The sequence below is a fragment of the Dipodomys spectabilis genome, unplaced genomic scaffold (genome assembly GCF_019054845.1).
Source record: "Dipodomys spectabilis isolate Male_0828 unplaced genomic scaffold, ASM1905484v1 ptg000783l, whole genome shotgun sequence".
NCBI lineage: Eukaryota > Metazoa > Chordata > Mammalia > Rodentia > Heteromyidae > Dipodomys > Dipodomys spectabilis.
The window spans coordinates 3,603,794-3,621,053 of record NW_024871460.1 but is presented as its reverse complement, the minus strand read 5'-3'; the positions used below and the strand labels follow the sequence as shown (position 1 = coordinate 3,621,053).

Genomic DNA, 17,260 nt, shown 5'->3' with positions numbered 1-17,260 from the left:
AACTGGCTGGGTCAAAGCCGGGCGTGAGAGGCGCAGCGGGCTGCGCTGGCTGGGCAGGCGAGGCTGGGCCGGAGCACACAGCCCCGCGGGCCTGGCGAGGACAGGAAGACAGCGGGAGAAAGGAAATCCAGGTCAGGAGCGCTGGCAGGGGCCGGCTGGGCCCGGAGCGCCCAGGGCCGGTGCGCTCAGGCGGCTGTCCGGCCTGTCCGCAGAGGACATGCCCAGAGGCCGCCTCTCCCTGGTGCCCCTTCCTGACCCGCAGCGCGCAGAGGCCGGGTTCTCACCTGTATCTACACGCTGCTGCCACGGAGCGGGAGGAGGGGAAGGAGAGGGGAAAAGAGGGCAAAGAGAGAGCGAGAGGAGAGACAGAGAAAGGGAGGAGAGGAGAGGAAAGAGAAGGAATGGGGAGAAGGAGAGGAGAGGAGAGGAGAGGAGAGGAGAGGAGAGGAGAGGAGAGGAGAGGAGAGGAGAGGAGAGGAGAGGAGAGGAGAGGAGAGGGATGGAGAAAGGAGAAGGGAAGAGAGGGAGAGGGAGAGAAGAGAGGGAAGAGGAGAGTTCTAGCCCCAGTATGAGAGTGCGTGCACACACACACAAAGCTAAAAAAAAACAAACAACACTGAACACAGCCAGAATAATCTCAAAGAGAAGCCATTAAAAAAATAAAACCTAAGTACTCAACTTTAATTCACTGTTTCCCATGATTAAGCAATAGATCCTATCTGAAGTAAACGAGGAAACAAGAACAATTTTACAGTGGAGGATGGTTTTGCTGCTAAGCCACGATCTGTATTTGTGTGTGCAACTGATTTTCTGAAGGACAGAGATGGTCCTTGATCTTTCCAAACCACTTGTCTTCAAATTCTTTCAAGGTCGCCGGCACCAAGGCAGCCAGGGCCTCGGGACCCACACACTTGACCTCTGAGTGAAGTTCATCTTTTATTTTTTCTGGGATAATATCTTCTCCCATAACCTGTAGCAGGAGAAAAAGCAAAAACAAAATGAAGGGTCTGGGAAGGTAGCTTAGTGGTACAGTGCTTGCCTAGCATGCATGAAGCCCTGGGCTCCATTCCTCACTACCACATACACAGAAAAAGCTGGAAGTGGTGCTGTGGCTCAAGTGGTAGAATGCTAGGCTAGAAAGCTCAGGACAGTGCTCAGGCCCTGAGTTCAAGCCCCAGGACTGGCAAAAAAACAAAAACAAAAAAAAAAAAAAAAAAAAGGAAAGAAACTGTCGCAGTGAGAGAAAGAGCAGACGCGGGCATGGAAGCGGGAGGTAGTCATCACAGTGGCTGAGCAGCCGAGGACCGTCCAACATGCCGAAAAAGAGCTGCCAGCCAGAGCTGCTGGCTGGTGCTCCACTCATCCTGACACAGTCCCCGAGGCAGTGTGTCTAGCCCTCCCTCGGACTCAGCCAACCTCCATAACCAATGACACACTCCATTGATAAGAGGGAGACTCAGAGTCTCCCTGCTGGTGAAAGGTGAAAGGGCAGGCAGCTTGGGTAGATTATGACTGTAGGTGGGGTGCGGGAGGTCGGAGCTATCTTCACAAGTTCCACACAGAAGTAAACTACACTCAAGTAGCAAGCTGCTAAGCCTATCCTTTGCTAGCCCAGGAAGAGCAGAAAGAGTCCTCTGAAGTCAAGACGCTCTTAAGGATGGATCTACACCATAGACCCAGTGAAGGCACAAGACTGCTCCCTACTGGCCAGAATCAGGCCCCGGGGGAGAGCAGGGCCAAGTCCCCGGATTCTGAGTTATCATCACAGAGCTAGGTTCTAGAAAGATACTTGAACCCACTCAGCAGTCAGCTCCACCTTTGATAATGATGGTGGACTGAAACTACATTCCAAAACATGTCACACATGTGGCATGAGCTACATGTCTGTCCAGCTGGATGTTGGGAAGAGACTTTGCCACATGGTTTTAGACTAGATTTCTATGGCTCTTGCCAACCCAGAGATCTAAAGTGTTCATGACAACTCTAGTTAGAAACAGGATCGTTTCCTGCAGGTATGAATCATCACAGATTACTTTTTTTTTTTTTAGGAAACTGCCAGTGAGATTGGGGTATTTATTAAAGCATTGTTATTTCATCAGATCTAAAGGAATTTTTTATCATTGTATCCCTTCAGTGTCTCTGAAACCTAACACTGGTATGTCATACTGTAAATGGCACCTTATTTTTCCCTTAGTGACACATCAAATGGCAGACCTTACAACTGATGGCATCAATGAAATTAGGTATTTTTTTTTATAGAATTTTATTTTATTTTGGTCTGGTTGTGGGGCCTGAACTCTGGGCCTGCGCACTGTCCCTCAGCTCTTCAGCTCAAGGCTAGCGCTCTACCACTTGAGCCACAGCGCCACTTCCGGCTTTTTTCTTTTTGCTTATGTGGTGCTGAGGAATCGAACCCAGGGCCTCAGGCATGCAAGGCAAGTGCTCTACCACTGAGCCACCTTCCCAGCCCGAAATTAGGTATTTTTAAGTCTGGGATCAAACACCAAAAAGCATTCTTTTTTTTTTTTTGGGGGGGGGTCCAGTCGTGGGGCCTGAACTCTGGGCCTGGGTGCTGTCCCTCAGCTCTTCAGCTCAAGGCTAGCACTCTACCACTTGAGCCACAGAGCCACTTCCGGCTTTTTTTCTTTTTGCTAATGTGGTGCTGAGGAATCGAACCCAGGGCCTCATGCATGCAAGGCAAGCACTCTACCACTGAGCTACCTTCCCAGCCCACCAAAAAGCATTCTTTAAAAAAAAAAGCTACTAGTAGTGCTGGGAGGTTGGTCCATGCTGTTAAATCCAACTCTTGGAAAGTAGAGGCAGAGGCCAGAGGATCACAAATCCAAGGCCAGCTTAGGCTACATAAGCAAATTAAAAAAAAAAAAAAGCTATCTGGGAAACTGAAAGTTCAAGGTCATCCTGGAGCAAGCAGTGAGACCCCATCTAAAAGTACATGGGTAGGAATAACATTAGAGTCTAAAAAATTCTAGAAAGCACTTGTCTCACAAGACTGAGGCCCTGAGTTCAAACCCTAGTACCATCATTCAAAACAAAACAAAACTCAGACTGGAAACCTGGCTCAAGTAGCACAGCACCAGCATTAGCAAAAAGCAGAGAGCACAAAGCTCTGAATTCAGGTCCCAATATCATCACAAAGCAATAGCAACAACAAAACCTTGTTTAATAGCAATCAAAGGAATAAGCATTAATATTTATAAAATACTATAATTTATGAAATATATGTGTAGCTACATAATAGCTAGATCTTCTAACCTATTAAATTGAAAATTATAAAAGAAATAATATTATGTCGAATTATATAAAATTGGTATTTTATAGTAAAAATCAAACACAGACAAGTTTTTGTTTTTCTTTTTCTTTTTTTGCCAGTCCTAGGGCTTGAACTCGGTCCTGGGCACTGTCCTTGAGACTCTGTGCTCAGGCAAGCATTCTAGCACTTGAGCTATAGAGCCACTTCAACTTTTTCTGAGTTTACTGGAGATAAAGAGTCTCATGGACTTTCCTGGGCTACTTCAAACCACAATCCTCAGACTTCAACCTCTTGAGTAGCTAGGATTACAGGTGTGAACCACTGGCGCCTGGCTGTTTTTTTTTGTTTTGTTTTGTTTTTTGTTTTGTTGGTCATGGAGCTTGAACTCTGGGCCTGGGTGCTGTCCCTCAGCTCTGAAGCGCTCTACCACTTGAGCCACAATGCCACTTCCAGCTTTTTGTTTATGTGGTGCTGAGGAATCCAACCCAGGGCCTCATGCATGCAAGGCAAGCACTGAGCCACCTTCCCAGCCCTGTTTTTTTTTTTTTTTTTTTTTAAGACAGGGTCTCGCTCTGTGGCTCTTGTCTGGCCTGGAACTTACTATGTAGCCACGACTCAGAATTTTCCTGCAAGGGAGGCAAGGGGAAGGTAGAGAAGAGGAAGGGCTGGGGGAAGGGAAAAGAGAAGAAATCTAGGAATGGGGATGATACAGGCTCTCAGGAAGGCCCTCCGTGGGTAGATCAACAGAGCCCCTGAAAAGTTCATCTCTGGCTGTCCCAACCTCAGCCATCAGCTGAGGAGAGGGCAAGTGTACAAACTACCACTTAACACTCAGCACTTAGGGTGCTCAAGCAGGCAGGTGCTAGGTAGTGCTGACAAGCACAGGAAGTGTAGGCCCTGCCATCACACATTGCAGGAAGGATGGAGAAGGGGTTGCTTTGGTAACTACTGAGTGGTGAGACTTTGAGGAAATGGTACAGGAGCCAGGCAAAGTATCTCTGTCAACCTGGGGACCGCCTCACCTCCGTGATCAACTGCAGGGTGTCCTCCCCAAGGCTGAATCCTTTTAGCTGCTCTTCAATCTCTTGCTGGGTCCTCAGGTTCCTCTCCAAAGCGAAGGAGATCTGCTGCGACTGGGTGAACTGAAGCAAGAGCCTGCAAACACAGGAAGTCGCAAGGAGTCAATGTGCTAAGGTGCAGGCTCCACTGCAGGCCAACAGCGGGGACTGGGTCAGGGCCAGGCGCACGGAGGTCTGCCCAGGGCTGGCTTATTAGGTAGGGTCTGCTCACATCCCGACACCTCCTGGCTCCAAACAAACCGATGTTCCCACTGAAGAGTCATCTTCCCCAACACTCAGAACCAACTCCTCACAAAGTTAGAAGCAATGCCATAAAGGAGCTGCCTGCGGCAGGCAAGTATCTGGGCACAGAGAACATACAGAGTAAGAACTGGCTTCTAGGCAGACACCTGCCACCCAGCATTCTGGGTTCGCTCCTGGGAAGCCTGCATTCAATGACATTTCCATGACGGCCATAGAAAATAGTATTGAAGTAATTTTCCTGGCTATACGTAGCCTTTATTCATGTGGTGGTACGTGTGTGCGTGTGCGTGTGTGTGTGTGTGTGTGTGTGTCCGTGTGCCAGTACCATGACATGAACTCAGGGCCTTATGCTCGTGTTTTGGCTCTTTCTGCTCATGGCAAGCACTCTATTAGTCCAAGAAATAAACTCCTTTTTTTGATAAGTTGTCCAGTTTGTGATCTTCTGTTATAGCAACAGCACACTAACAGAGACACATCTGGCACTGAGACAGTGTGACTACAAGTACTACTTCTCCTTCTGTTTCCTCTGCGCTCCCCTGAGCTCCCACCACAGCATGTTCACACCAGACTGTGAGACTCTTCCACACCAGCTCCTCTGTCCCTTTGGGATGTGCTTCCTCTATACCACGTGCCTTCTGGGCAGATTAAAGAAGGAGCAAGACAAACTGGAAGATGGAGGTTTGGACCCAGCCCAGACAAACAAATCCAAGACTCTTGTCTCCAATTACTCAGCAAAAAGCCAGAAGTGGAGGTGTGGCTCAAGTGATGAAGCGTAAGACTTGAGTGAAAGAGCCACAGGGAAAGCGGGAGGTCCTGAGGTGAAGTCCCAGTACTGGCACAAAAAATATTTCTTGGCTTCTTTATGTGAACAAATAATCTCTATTCTCATGAGTTCCTGTGTCTTATAAATTATAGAACTTATTATGTGTACCCTCTTTCCTTTTTGTTTTTGTGCCTATCCTAGAGCTTGACCACAAGGCCTAGGCTCTGTCCCATTTGAGCCACAGTGACACTTCTGGCTTATTCTGTTTATGTGGTACTGAGGTATGGAACCCAGGGTATCAAGCATGCTAGGCAAACACTCTACCACTAAGCCATATTCCCAGCACTAGCCATGGGTATTTCTTCAGAGAATTATTTTTAATTTTTTTTTTGGTCCAGTCGTGGGGCCTGAACTCTGGGCCTGGGCGCTGTCCCTCAGCTCTTCGGCTCTAGGCTAGTGCTCTACCACTTGAGCCACAGAGCACTTCCGGCTTTTTTATTTTTGCTTATGTGGTACTGGGGAATCTAACCCAGGGCCTCAGGCATGCAAGGCAAGCACTCTACCACTGAGCCACCTTCCCAGCCCTAGCCATGGGTATTTCTTCAGAGAATTATTGGTTCCATGAAGCTGCTCATTTAATATTGGAGGATTTGTTCTTCTGGAGTTCTTTTCTTGGGCTTTTTGTAAAATTGGAACAGTAATCATTTACTTAATGAATAGCTGGTAAGGATTTTCTTTCATCCTATAGATTGGATAAAACATTCTTGAACATAGATGTTTCTAAATTTCATACACAGAAATGGCATGTGTTCAAAGGGCTCCAAATGGGTCACAGGAAAAAAATTAAAAAACATATAGCAAGTACCTAATATGATTTTTTTTTTTTTTTGGTCGTGGGCCTGGACGCTGTCCTTTAACTCTTCAGTTGAGCTCTTCAGTGAGGGCTCTACCACTTGAGCCACAGTGCCACTTCCAGTTTTCTGGTGGTTAACTGGAAATTAAGAGTCTCATGGATTTTCCTGCCCGGGCTGGCTTTGAACCGCGATCCTCAGATCTCAGTCTCCTGAGTAGCTAGGATTACAGGTAGCTTCCGGTGCCTAGCTCCTAATAAGATTTTTTGAAGACTAAACTGAGCTCAGGTGTGGGCACCTCCACACCAGGCTTACCTGGCTCTGCTTACCTGGCTCGGACCAAAGAGGCACAGGCTTTCACCTGAGCCTCTGTCCACCCCGCTGCTCCCTCTCCTGCTGCGCGGGTGGGACCATTTCCAGGTGTGATCTCAGCTTGCTGGCTCCGGCTGCCACTCACTTCCCTGGGAGATGCCGAGCTCTCGGGCCCGGGCTCAGGAAAATAAGCCAAATGGTCTTTTCCTGAGAAGGCAGGCGTGACAGTTACGCCCTGTAAGGTGAAATGGTTCTGTGTGTGAGATGACGTAAATGACGCTGAAAATGCTGGCCTCAGATTCAGGTAAGTCTCAGCCAATTTCCCCCAGCTCCAAGGATTAAAAGGATGCAAAGAAATCAGTTTCTGTAGGCAAAAAATTGTTTTCTCCAAATTCTGTAAACTTGAACAAATAGCAAACTGGAGGTAGAGCACCGTGGTTAAGTGGTCTGTGTTAGTTGCTTTATTTTCCTGAGGAGAAAAAAAAAAGGTAAAAGAAACCCTTAAGATGCAAAACATTTTCTACATAAAAATGAAGACGCAGGGGCCAGATGCGGGGCTGACCAAGGTGAGGATTTCTTCCCAGTTAATGGGATGCAGGGAGATGCAGGCTCATTTGCATGGGCTGCAGGCTGACTTCCGGTCACCCACAGGCCTCATGATCAGTCCACAGAGCTCAGCAGCTCCCTTTGGAAAAGAAAACTCATCATATACAAGGGCTGGCCAATTTAGACTAACTCCGCTATCAAATTTATGCAAATATCAAGCAAAGTAAACCATAAATATCTAAATCTAAAACCAAACAAACAGAATCCACAATTACAAAGAACTGTCTTTCTGAAGCTCTTAAAGAATTACACTAGTCTTATTTAAAAATAAAAAGGAGGGGCTGGGAAGGTGGCTCAGTGGTAGAGTGCTTGGCTTGCATGCATGAGGGCCTGGGTTCGATTCCTCAGCACCACATAAGCAGAAAAAGCCATAAGTGGCACTGTGGCTGAAGTGGTAGAGTGCTAGCCTTGAGCTGAAGAGCTGAGGGACAGTGCCCAGGTCCAGAGTTTAGGCCCCACAACTGGCAACAACAACAACAAAAAAATAATAAATAAAATAAAATATAAAAAGGAGCCAGGCGCTGGTGGCTCACGCCTACAATCCTAGCTACTCAGGAGGCTGAGATCTGAGGGTCACATTTTGAAAACAGCCCAGCAGGAAGTCCATGAGATGCTTATCTCCAATTAACCAGCAAAAAGCTGCAAGTGGAACTGTGGCTCAAGTGAAAGAGTGCTAGCTTTGAGGGAAAAAAAAGCTCAGGGACAATGCCCTGGCTCTGAGTTCAAAACCCATGACCAGCACAAATATAAATAAAGTAAATAAAAAGGATGCTACCAAGGCCAAGCTTGGGATGGTATTGAGTCATGTTTTTGTAACTTACAGAAATACTACATTGTTTCATGTAGAAATTCTGGAAATTTAAAAAAAAGCAATTTTGGAAATAAAGCTAATAAAAGTCTAAGAAAATAAGGTGGGCACCTGTGGCTCATGCCTGTAATCCTAACTACTCAGGAGGGTGAGATCTGAGGATCGAGGTTCAAAGCCAGCTCAGGCAGGAAAGTCTGTGAGACCCCTTTCTCCAATAAACCACCATAAAACTGGAAGTGGTGCTGTGGCTCAAGTGGTAGAGCACTAGCCATGAGCTGAAGAGCTCAGGGACAGCGCCCAGGCCCAGAGTTCAAACCCCCAGAGGCAAAACATATGAAAACAAGCCATGGAAGAACTCACCAAATCTGCAGCGATCTCCAGCGCTTCCCCATGCCTTCCCAAGTGAGCCAGGCACCGCGCCTGGCCTTCCTGGACGTCCCTTTTCACAGCAAGATTGGTAGAGGACAATCGTTCCGCAATACTAGAATACTCCTGCAGTGCTTTCTGGCAATTATTTGTTAAAAGAACAACAAACAAGAAAAGAAGAAACATGGGAAAGGATTCAGTAGAGAGAATTTTCCTAGGTAGAAGTCATGTACTTGATACTTTAGTCAGAAGTATTTTTCTTTTCTTGTGCTGGTACTGGGGCTTGAACTCAGGACCTCTTGAGGCTTTTTCTTTCCGAGACTGGGATTTGAACTTGGTACCTGCCACTTTCACTCATTACGTAGTGCTCTACCAACTGAGCCATGCCTCCAACTGCTCTTGAGGCTTTTTTTTTTTTTTGTCGGTCGTGGGGCTTGAACTCTGGGCCTGGGCGCTGTCCCTCAGCTCTTCAACTCAAGGCGAGCGCTCTACCACTTGAGCTACAGCGCCACTTCCTCTTGAGGCTTTTTTACCCAAGGTTGACACTGCTACATATTCATACTTCCTTTTCCAGATTTTTGCTGGCTAATTGGAGATCAGAGTCTCTAGAAAGTGGAGCTGTGGTTCAAGTGGTAGAGCACTAGCCTTGAATTGAGGGACAGAGCCCAAGCCCCAGGACCAGCACACACATACATAAAATAGTCACTAGGCTCATCTTGAAAGGCTTCAAATTGTGATTCTCAGATCTCAGCCTCCTAAGTAGCTAGGATTACAGGCAAGTACCGTCAGTACCCAGTGGATGATTTTTCTAAGAGGCAGAGACAGAATGGTCTGGGATCTAATGACTATAATCATGAAAAGCACCTGTCAGGGAGGAGCCAAGCAGTCCAGGCTCAGTCTCCTGGTTCTATGCTCCCTTGCTGCCCTACTTTTCATCAGTGCTCATTACAGGAAGAGGAAACCAGATACACAGATAAAGCCACTGTGCCTACTGGTTTGTTCTCTTTTCTTCCATGCTGTGTGCTGAGAGAGGTCTGCTGGAGGCCAGCACATAGGAGGTGTTATAGGAAACAAATCGCAGAGAGACGCAAGAAAAAGGACAGCAGCAGGCACCGGTGGCTTACACCTGGAATCCTAGCTACTCAGGAGGCTGAGAGCTGAGGATCACAGTGCAAAGCCAGCCTAGGAGGACAGTCCGTGAGACTCTGATCTCCAATTAACCACCAGAAAACCCGAAGTGGCGCTGTGGCTCAAGTGGTAGAGTGCTAGCCTTGAGCTGAAGAGCTCAGGGACAGTGCTCAGGCCCCGAGTTCAAACCCTATGACAGACAAAAAAAGAGAAAAGAATAGAAAAAGGACAGCAATTTGGGGTCGGGGGAGGTGTCTGAGATTAAACTATCTTCACAAACAAAACCCTCATCACTTAGCACACTGCTTCTTCGATGAACTAGAATTGATGCAACAGGAGCCCATTTCAAGAACACATTCACACTACCTGATAGTCCTGCCGTCGGTAGGCCAGGTCCCCGCGGAACTTCTTGAGAGTCAGAACTTCATCATCACTCTTCTCTGTTTCTTCATGAAACCACTGAATAAATATAGACGTAGATGCACACATGGTATGAGAAAGTGCAGTGTGTGTGTGCAGATTCTCAGCTCCAAAGGAGGATCTTATGCTCCCTTTTACTTACAGTACAACACAATGAGGCTAAAGAAATTCTATCCCTAAATACTCCTGATCCAAGCACATCTCCCTTGATTCGCCTATCATAGCTGTTTGGCTCTAATTTTTTTCTTTTTGGCAGTACTGGCATTTGAACTCAGGGCCTCTGCAATTGCTAGGAAGATGAGCCACCTCTCCAGGTCCTTTTTTTTTTTTTTAGTTACTTTTCAGACATGGTCTCACATTTTGTCTGGGGCTGGCATTAGACCATGATCCTCCTACCTACAGTTCCCCAGGCAGCCACAAGTAATGCCAGGTCTTGCTAGGGTCTACTTCTAAAAGCCACCTGAGCATCAAGGCCCCAGTTAACTTTACAAAACCATTTCTCTCTTAGCCTGATCCACTGGAGTGGAGAAAGCCACGAGTCAGTTTTTCTCTTCTCTCCCCCCACCCCTCCAATGTCACTCAACACCATGTACCTGACCCTTGATTGTCCTTTGTATTCTACTGATGTGGAGTCACATGCTGCATGGGACGATTTAGATCAGCCATTCAGCTACAACCTATGGCCTCCATCCAGTTTTCACCATCCCACTGGGAAATGAGAAAGCAACACAGGCTGATTACTTTTATTCTCTCACACAACCTGTGTGCTCTGCATGCAGGCAGCTGATACCGTGCAATACCCTCTCTGATAAGAGGAAGGCTGGAAGAACCCACGAATAAGGGAGGGAATGTAGAGACTGGGCAAATCCCTGATTGTCCCAAGCAGGCTGGGACTAGCTTTACACTAGTACAACCAACAAGGCTCGGATAAAACATTGAGTTTGGGAGTTGAGTTGGGTTTTGTCATATTCATATAGCAAATACATTACACATAAAGCTTTAAACGTGTTTTACTTTTCTTTGGCTGGTTGGGTTTGTGTGTGTGCGTGCCAGAAGTGGAGCCTGAAGGCAGGATCTCCATCTCCACTTGCCTTTTTTGCTCAAGGCTGGTGCTCTACCACTTGAGTTACACCTCCACTTGCAACTTTTTGTTGGTCAACTGCAGATGAACCAGGAGTGTCAAGGATTTTTCTGCCCTGGCTGGCAGAGCTCCTTCAGATCTCAACCTCCTGAGTCGTTAGGATTAAAGGAGTGAGCCACCAGCGCCTGGCTTTGTAAGTATAGAGCACTGCGCCTCGCATTATCTCATTTTATTCCCGCAATAACTGTGAACCCCAAAAGACGGATTCACAACTATCCTATTAACTCAGAACCATCACGACGCTCCTATTTTGAAGCCGGTTAGGCATCGGTTAAGATCCCTGGGCGGAGAGCGCACTCAAAGACGTTTCGTTGGAAGGGGGGCTCAGGAGCCTTCGTGGAGGTGGCGGCGTGGAGCCTGCGCCCGGTAACTGCTCCACCGACCCGCGGGTGCGCGGGCGGGCTGCGGGGACTCCAGGCGCGGCCTCGAGCCCCGGCCCGGCAGCCGGGCTCCGCTCTCAGGCTCCGGGCGCAAGGGTCCCGCGAGGCAAGCGGCCCGCTCTCACCTGCGGCTCGCAGCGCTTGGCGATGTAGGGCGCGGGCGGCCCGCGCCGCCGCTCGGCCCTCTCCTCAAACACCGAGTCCTCGAACTCGCCGCCGACCACCCAGCACCCGGCATCCATGGCGCGCGGGCGCACAGCCTGGAGAGTAGGCGGCGCCCGCGTGCGGCCGGCCCGGAAGCGGGGGGAGGGACGTACCGACGCCGCTGCGAGGCATGCTGGGAGTTGTAGTCCTCGCGCTGGACGTGGCCAGTGGTTTTTGGGGAAGGGAAGTTGAACCTAGCTGTTTCTCTGACCACAGATTTTTCCGGCCCAGGACTGATGTCTTGATTTTTCCTTACCTGCATTGCATCAAGAATTGCCCTGGCATCAGGATAGCTGCCCCAAATTCTTGAGTACTTTTTTTTAGTCGGTCATGGGGCTTGAACTCTGGGCCTGGGAGCTGTCCCCTAAGCTCTTCAGATCAAGGTGAGCGCTCTACCACTTAAGCCACAGAGCCACTTCCGGTTTCCTGGTGATTTATTGGAGATAAGAGTCTCACGGACTCTCCTGCTCGGGTTGGCTTTGAACCACGATCCTCAGATCTCAGCCCCCTGAGTAGCTAGGATTACAGGCGTGAGTCACTACAGGCTCCGGACTTTTAAGTCCCTTTTTTTTTTTTAATTGTGAAAATAATGTACAGAGGGGTTACAATTACATGGGCAAGATAACGTGTGCATTTCTTATCAAGCATTGTTGCCTCCTCCTCCTTTGTTTACCCTTCCCATCCCTTCCCATACCCCTCCCACGTCCCCCACTGCCCGATCCTCCCCCACACACACACTAAATTTTAAACCACAGTAAGTATATTTGCTGTTCCTGCTTGAGGCTTGAACTCAGGGCCTGGGCGATGTCCTTGAGCTCTTTCATTCAAGGCTAGCCAGTCTACTACTTGAGCCACAGCTCCACTTCTGGCTTTTGGTGGTTAATTGAAGAGTCTCATGGACATTCCTGCCGGACTGACTTGGAACCACGATCCTCAGATCTCAGCCTCCTTGAGTAGCTAGGGTTACAGGCGTGGGCCACCTGTGCCTAGCAGCATTTTATTTTGCATTTTTGTCTTAACAACCTTCTGAAAGGCACAACCGTTCCCACTTTGTAAATGAAGATACTGGGCTGAAGTAGTTAAATGACCTTGCACCAAAGCAGTTATCACGTGACTACAGAGCTGGGAAATAAATTGGAGTTTGGAAAAAGAGACACGGCGCCTGAAACGGGAACCAGACTCCTACATGCATTTATAACACATAAGACATGGAAATTTAGGGGCTTGATCAGGGAAAATTTCTTCTGCTTGGAGAAAAACATCAAATCTCCATATCCTAAGATTAATATTTACTGGAATTTTTAGAATTTGAAGACATTCATTGATAACTGGCAATTAAGAGATGGTGGACAAAATACTGTTCACAGTTCAGTCTTATTGGACCGTGTTTCATAGTGGGCCATAGTTCCCCCTCCCCCCCATTTTTCTGTTTTTCCTAACTCCTTCCAGTTATTAAGCCACCTGTCTGTCAAGATTCTTGGAGAACCCGATCCACTGCTCCCAGGTTTCAGAACTCATTTGTGGGACAACTACTCCCCATCCTATACTCTTCAGCCCATTTACCCCACTGGTCCCCCTGGACAGCCATGATCTACTGACGAATTCATCCAGGGAAGTGCGTTTTAAAAAGCAAATTTTTGAAAATGTATTTTTCATTTTCCCAACAACAATATAATACTAGGAAAAGCTTGAAGGATTATAGGAAAAGCTTGAAGAACATAGAAAAAGGAAACAAAAAACACATCACCCAGAAGTAATGAGTTCAAAGAAGATGGTTATACACCCCAAACATATGCCCCCTGCCAAGTCAAAGGCAGTATTGCATAATATTGAAGGTCTCATAATCCCTAGCTACCAGCTATGCCATCCAATTTGTGAAATAGGCATTGACTAACACAAAGTGCCTATCAGATAGCAAGAAGTTCTCATAATGTTTATTCCAAAATCTTGCTCCACCCCTGGGCATGGGGGTGTACTCCTGTGATCCCTTAACTGGCAGGCTGGGGCAGACCATGGAGCCATTCAGGTCAGTATGAGCTATGCAGCAAGACTCTTCCGTCTCAAAACAGTAGAGGTAGCTTTTTTTTTTTTTTTTTTTAAGTCAGATTGTTCTTGGAATTTCCATCCTCTTCCATTCTGAGGTACTGCCTATTTCTTTAGTCTTCATTATTTAGTGCTGGATCTGAGGCTTGAACTCAGAGCCTGGGTGCTGTCCCTTAAGCTTAAAACTTTTTTATTATGGAGTTGTGTACAGAAGGGTTGCAGTTATGTAAGTTATGTAATGAATACATTTCTCTTGGGACTGTGTCACCTCCCATTCCCCCACTCCCAATTGTACAGTTCATTTTCAACCTACGAGCTAGTGAATACCACTGCTGTATTTGTTCCCTTTGTCCTTCCATTTCTGTGCCCCCATTACTTTCCCAAAGACAGATAAAGGAACAAAAAAAAAAATACAAAAATAAAAACAGTAACAGAAAAGTCCTCTTGTTCCATTTCCTGAACCCCTTAAGCTTCTTTGCTTAAGGCTAGTACCCTACCACCTGAGCCACACCTTCATGTCTGCCTTTTTGCAGGAGATACAAGTCTTAAGGATATGTCTGCCTGGGCTGGGATACAAGTCTTAAGGATATGTCTGCCTGGGCTGGCTTTGAACCTCAATTCTCTGATCTCAGCCTCCTGAGTAGCTAGGGTTACAAGCGTGAGCCACTAACACCCAGCTTAGAATTCATTTTTGCCAAGGGTGCTAAGGTTCATTCAATGGGGGATGGGAGGAAAGATAATTACTTCAACAGAGGTAACACATGCAGAATTATGAAGCTGGGATTCCTGCCTCATACCACATACAAAAATGACTTGAACAGGTTACAACCTACATACAGGAGCAGAAGAAGAAAAAGGAAATACTCAGGTAACTCTTCCAGATTTTGGATTTGGCAATGGCTTCTTAGATATGACACCAAAAGCATAAGCAACAAGAAAAATAAATTAAGACCTCAGCAAAATTAAAAGTTTTTTTTTGGGGGGGGTCCGCTTTTTTCTTTTTGCTTATGTGGTGCTGAGGAATCGAACCCAGTGCCTCAAGCATGCAAGGCAAGTGCTCTACCACTGAGCCACCTTCCCAGCCCATTAAAAGGTTTTGTATACCAAAGAATGTTATCGAGAAAGCAAAAATACAACTAATTTTCTTTTTTTTTTTTGTCTGTGTGGGCTTGAACTCTGGGCTTGGGCACTGTCCCTGTGCTCTTCAGCTCAAGGCAAGCACTCTACCACTTGAGCCACAGCGCCACTTCCGGTTTTCTAGTGGTTTATTGGAGATAAGAGTCTCACGGACTTTCCTGCTCAGGCTGGCTTTGAACCTCAATCCTCAGATCTCAGCCTCCTGAGTAGCTAGGATTACAGGCATGAGCCACTGGCGCCCAGCCAACCAATTTTCATTGTTCATAGTGACTGTCTATGAAAGGCTCTATGAACACTGAATTAGAAATAATAAATACACCCAGAGCTAATCTGGGGCGCCTCTGGTCACCATCAGTCAATCAGTGTCTAACCTTGTTTTATGTGTTTCTGTATAAAGTTAACTTAACATATACTGTTGACTAATTAACATAATGCTTACACTCTAACTCCTATCTGACATATTTTCTGTATAAGATAGACTTCTTGTATTTAGGAACACCAAATAGCACTTCAGCACTACTTGGGGACAATGAAATCACCAGCAATAAGCACAACTACAGAAAACATGACACTTAAGACAACTGCAAAAAGGTGCCTCCTTACAGCATGTAAGCTGGAACAAGAAAAACAGCGTCACTGGGCCTTACCTCAGCCAGTTGCGTACTGGGCAACTGTTTGCCATTCTGACCATGGGCAGGAATGACTCCAGTGGCCCTGAGTAGTAACACAAAGGTAAGTAGTATACAATAACACATTTGAAATGTTAGTCAGGTACCGGTGGCTCATGACTGTAGTCCCAGCTACTCAGGAGGCCAAGATCTGAGGATAGCAGTTCAGAGCCAACCAGGGCAGGAACGTATGTGAGACTCTTATCTCCAATTAACCACCAGAAAACCAAAGTGGCATTGTGGCTCAAAGTGGTAGAGTGCTAGCCTTAATCAAAAGAGCTCAGGGACAGTCTCCAGGCCTTGAGTTCATGCCCCTTGACCACTACCACCAACAAAAAAGGAATAGGCAAACTCATGAAGACAGAATATAGATTAGAGGCCACAAAAAATGTTTAATGAGTAGGAAAGTTTGCATATGCAGAATCCAAAAATGATTATATTCGCAAGTCATCTATCTGATAAGACAGTAGCATTCCAAATATATAAAACACTCCTAAAACTCAACAAGAAGCAGAAGACATGAACAGACACTTTAAAAAAAAAAAAAAAAGACTGACAAATGGTCAGTAACCACCTGAAAAGATGACAGGAAGAAATAAAGATCAAAAACCATAGTGAGCTGGGCACCAATGGCTCATACACCTGTAATCCTAGCCACTCAGGGGGCTGAGATCTGAGGATTATGGTTCAAAGCCAGCCCAGGAAGTAAAGAAATGCCTGTGACACTCACATCTCCAAATAACTACCAGAAGGTCAGAAGTGGAGCTGTGGCTCAAGTGGTAGAGTGCTAACCTGGAGTACAAACAGCTCAGGTGACAGGCCCTGAGTTCAAACTCCAGGACCAGCACGCACACAAAAAATAGTGAAATACCACCTTCACTTACTAAAGGAGACTATCATTTTTGTCTCCCACGATACTGATCTACACTACATTATATAATAACCACTTAAAACTGAAAAAAAAAACACTATACATTGCTGGTGAAATGTAAAATGTTGATGCTGTGACACTGTGGCAGTATGGTGAGCCTTCAAAATGTTCCACATAGCCGGGCGCTGGTGGCTCACGCCTGTAATCCTAGCTACTCAGGAGGCTGAGATCTGAGGATCACGGTTCAAAGCCAGCTCGGGCAGGAGAGTCTGTGAAACTCTTATCTCCAATTAACCACCAGAAAACCGGAAGTGGCACTGTGGCTCAAGTGGTAGATCACTCGCCTTGAACTGAAGAGCGCAAGGACAGCGCCCAAGCCCAGAGTTCAAGCCCCACGACTGACCAAAAGAAAAAAAATGTTCCATGTAGAATTACCATACCATGAAGAGCTGAGGGACAGTGCCCAGGCCCAGAGTTCAGGCCCCATGACTGGACCAAAAAAAAAAGAATTACCATACCACTTAAGAGAACTGAAAACGTGAGCCCATACAGATAACTGCATGTCTCCGTGCTGCAGCAATATTCACAGTAAGGTGGAAACATCCCAGGTGTCTATCAGATGAGTGGAGAAACAAAATGTGGTCTCTCCCTCCATATAGATAGATAGATAGATAGATAGCTCCATATGTATATATATGTATATGGATGAACTTGAAAACAGTGTTAAGTAACACATACTGTTTGATCCCACTTATTTGAAATATCAATAACAGGCAACTTCATAAAGACAAAAAGTATATTAGAGTTTAGTAGGAGCTAGAGGAAATGGTGTGTTATTGCTTCATGGATACAAGTTTCTGTTTGGGGGTGATGCAATGTTTTTACAAGTGATGGTTGTGCAACACTGTGAATATAATTTAAAGCCATTAAACTGCACACGTTTTGTGAGTGCTGGTCCTGGGGTTTGAA

General features: G+C 46.5%; 1 protein-coding gene across 2 annotated transcripts; it reads right to left on the bottom strand.

Annotated features, from left to right (window-relative positions):
* Positions 1-651: 651 nt before the first annotated feature.
* On the bottom strand, positions 652-11,636 carry CUNH8orf76 (chromosome unknown C8orf76 homolog). Of its 2 annotated transcripts, none has more exons than XM_042673054.1 (6): positions 11,494-11,636; positions 9,794-9,886; positions 8,294-8,437; positions 6,537-6,988; positions 4,294-4,426; positions 652-970 (listed from the first exon to the last, which is right to left on the bottom strand). In XM_042673054.1, exons 1-6 carry the CDS (start codon positions 11,608-11,610, stop codon positions 773-775), a joined length of 1,137 nt encoding a protein of 378 aa, XP_042528988.1. In that variant the 5' UTR covers positions 11,611-11,636; the 3' UTR covers positions 652-772. The 2 variants fall into 2 exon arrangements, with proteins under 2 accessions (XP_042528988.1, XP_042528989.1); XM_042673055.1 differs by having other exon boundaries at positions 6,537-6,754.
* Between the last annotated feature and the right edge of the window lie 5,624 nt (positions 11,637-17,260).

Excerpts from the sequence above, each read along its gene's own strand:
- CUNH8orf76 (XM_042673054.1), bottom strand. The coding sequence starts at position 11,610 with ATGGATGCCGGGTGCTGGGTGGTCGGCGGCGAGTTCGAGGACTCGGTG. Across the intron at positions 8,438-9,793 it reads ACCGACGGCAGGACTATCAG|AAAGCACTGCAGGAGTATTC; the intron begins GTAGTGTGAATG and ends AATAATTGCCAG. Across the intron at positions 6,989-8,293 it reads TGGAGATCGCTGCAGATTTG|GAAAATAAAGCAACTAACAC; the intron begins GTGAGTTCTTCC and ends TTTTCTCCTCAG.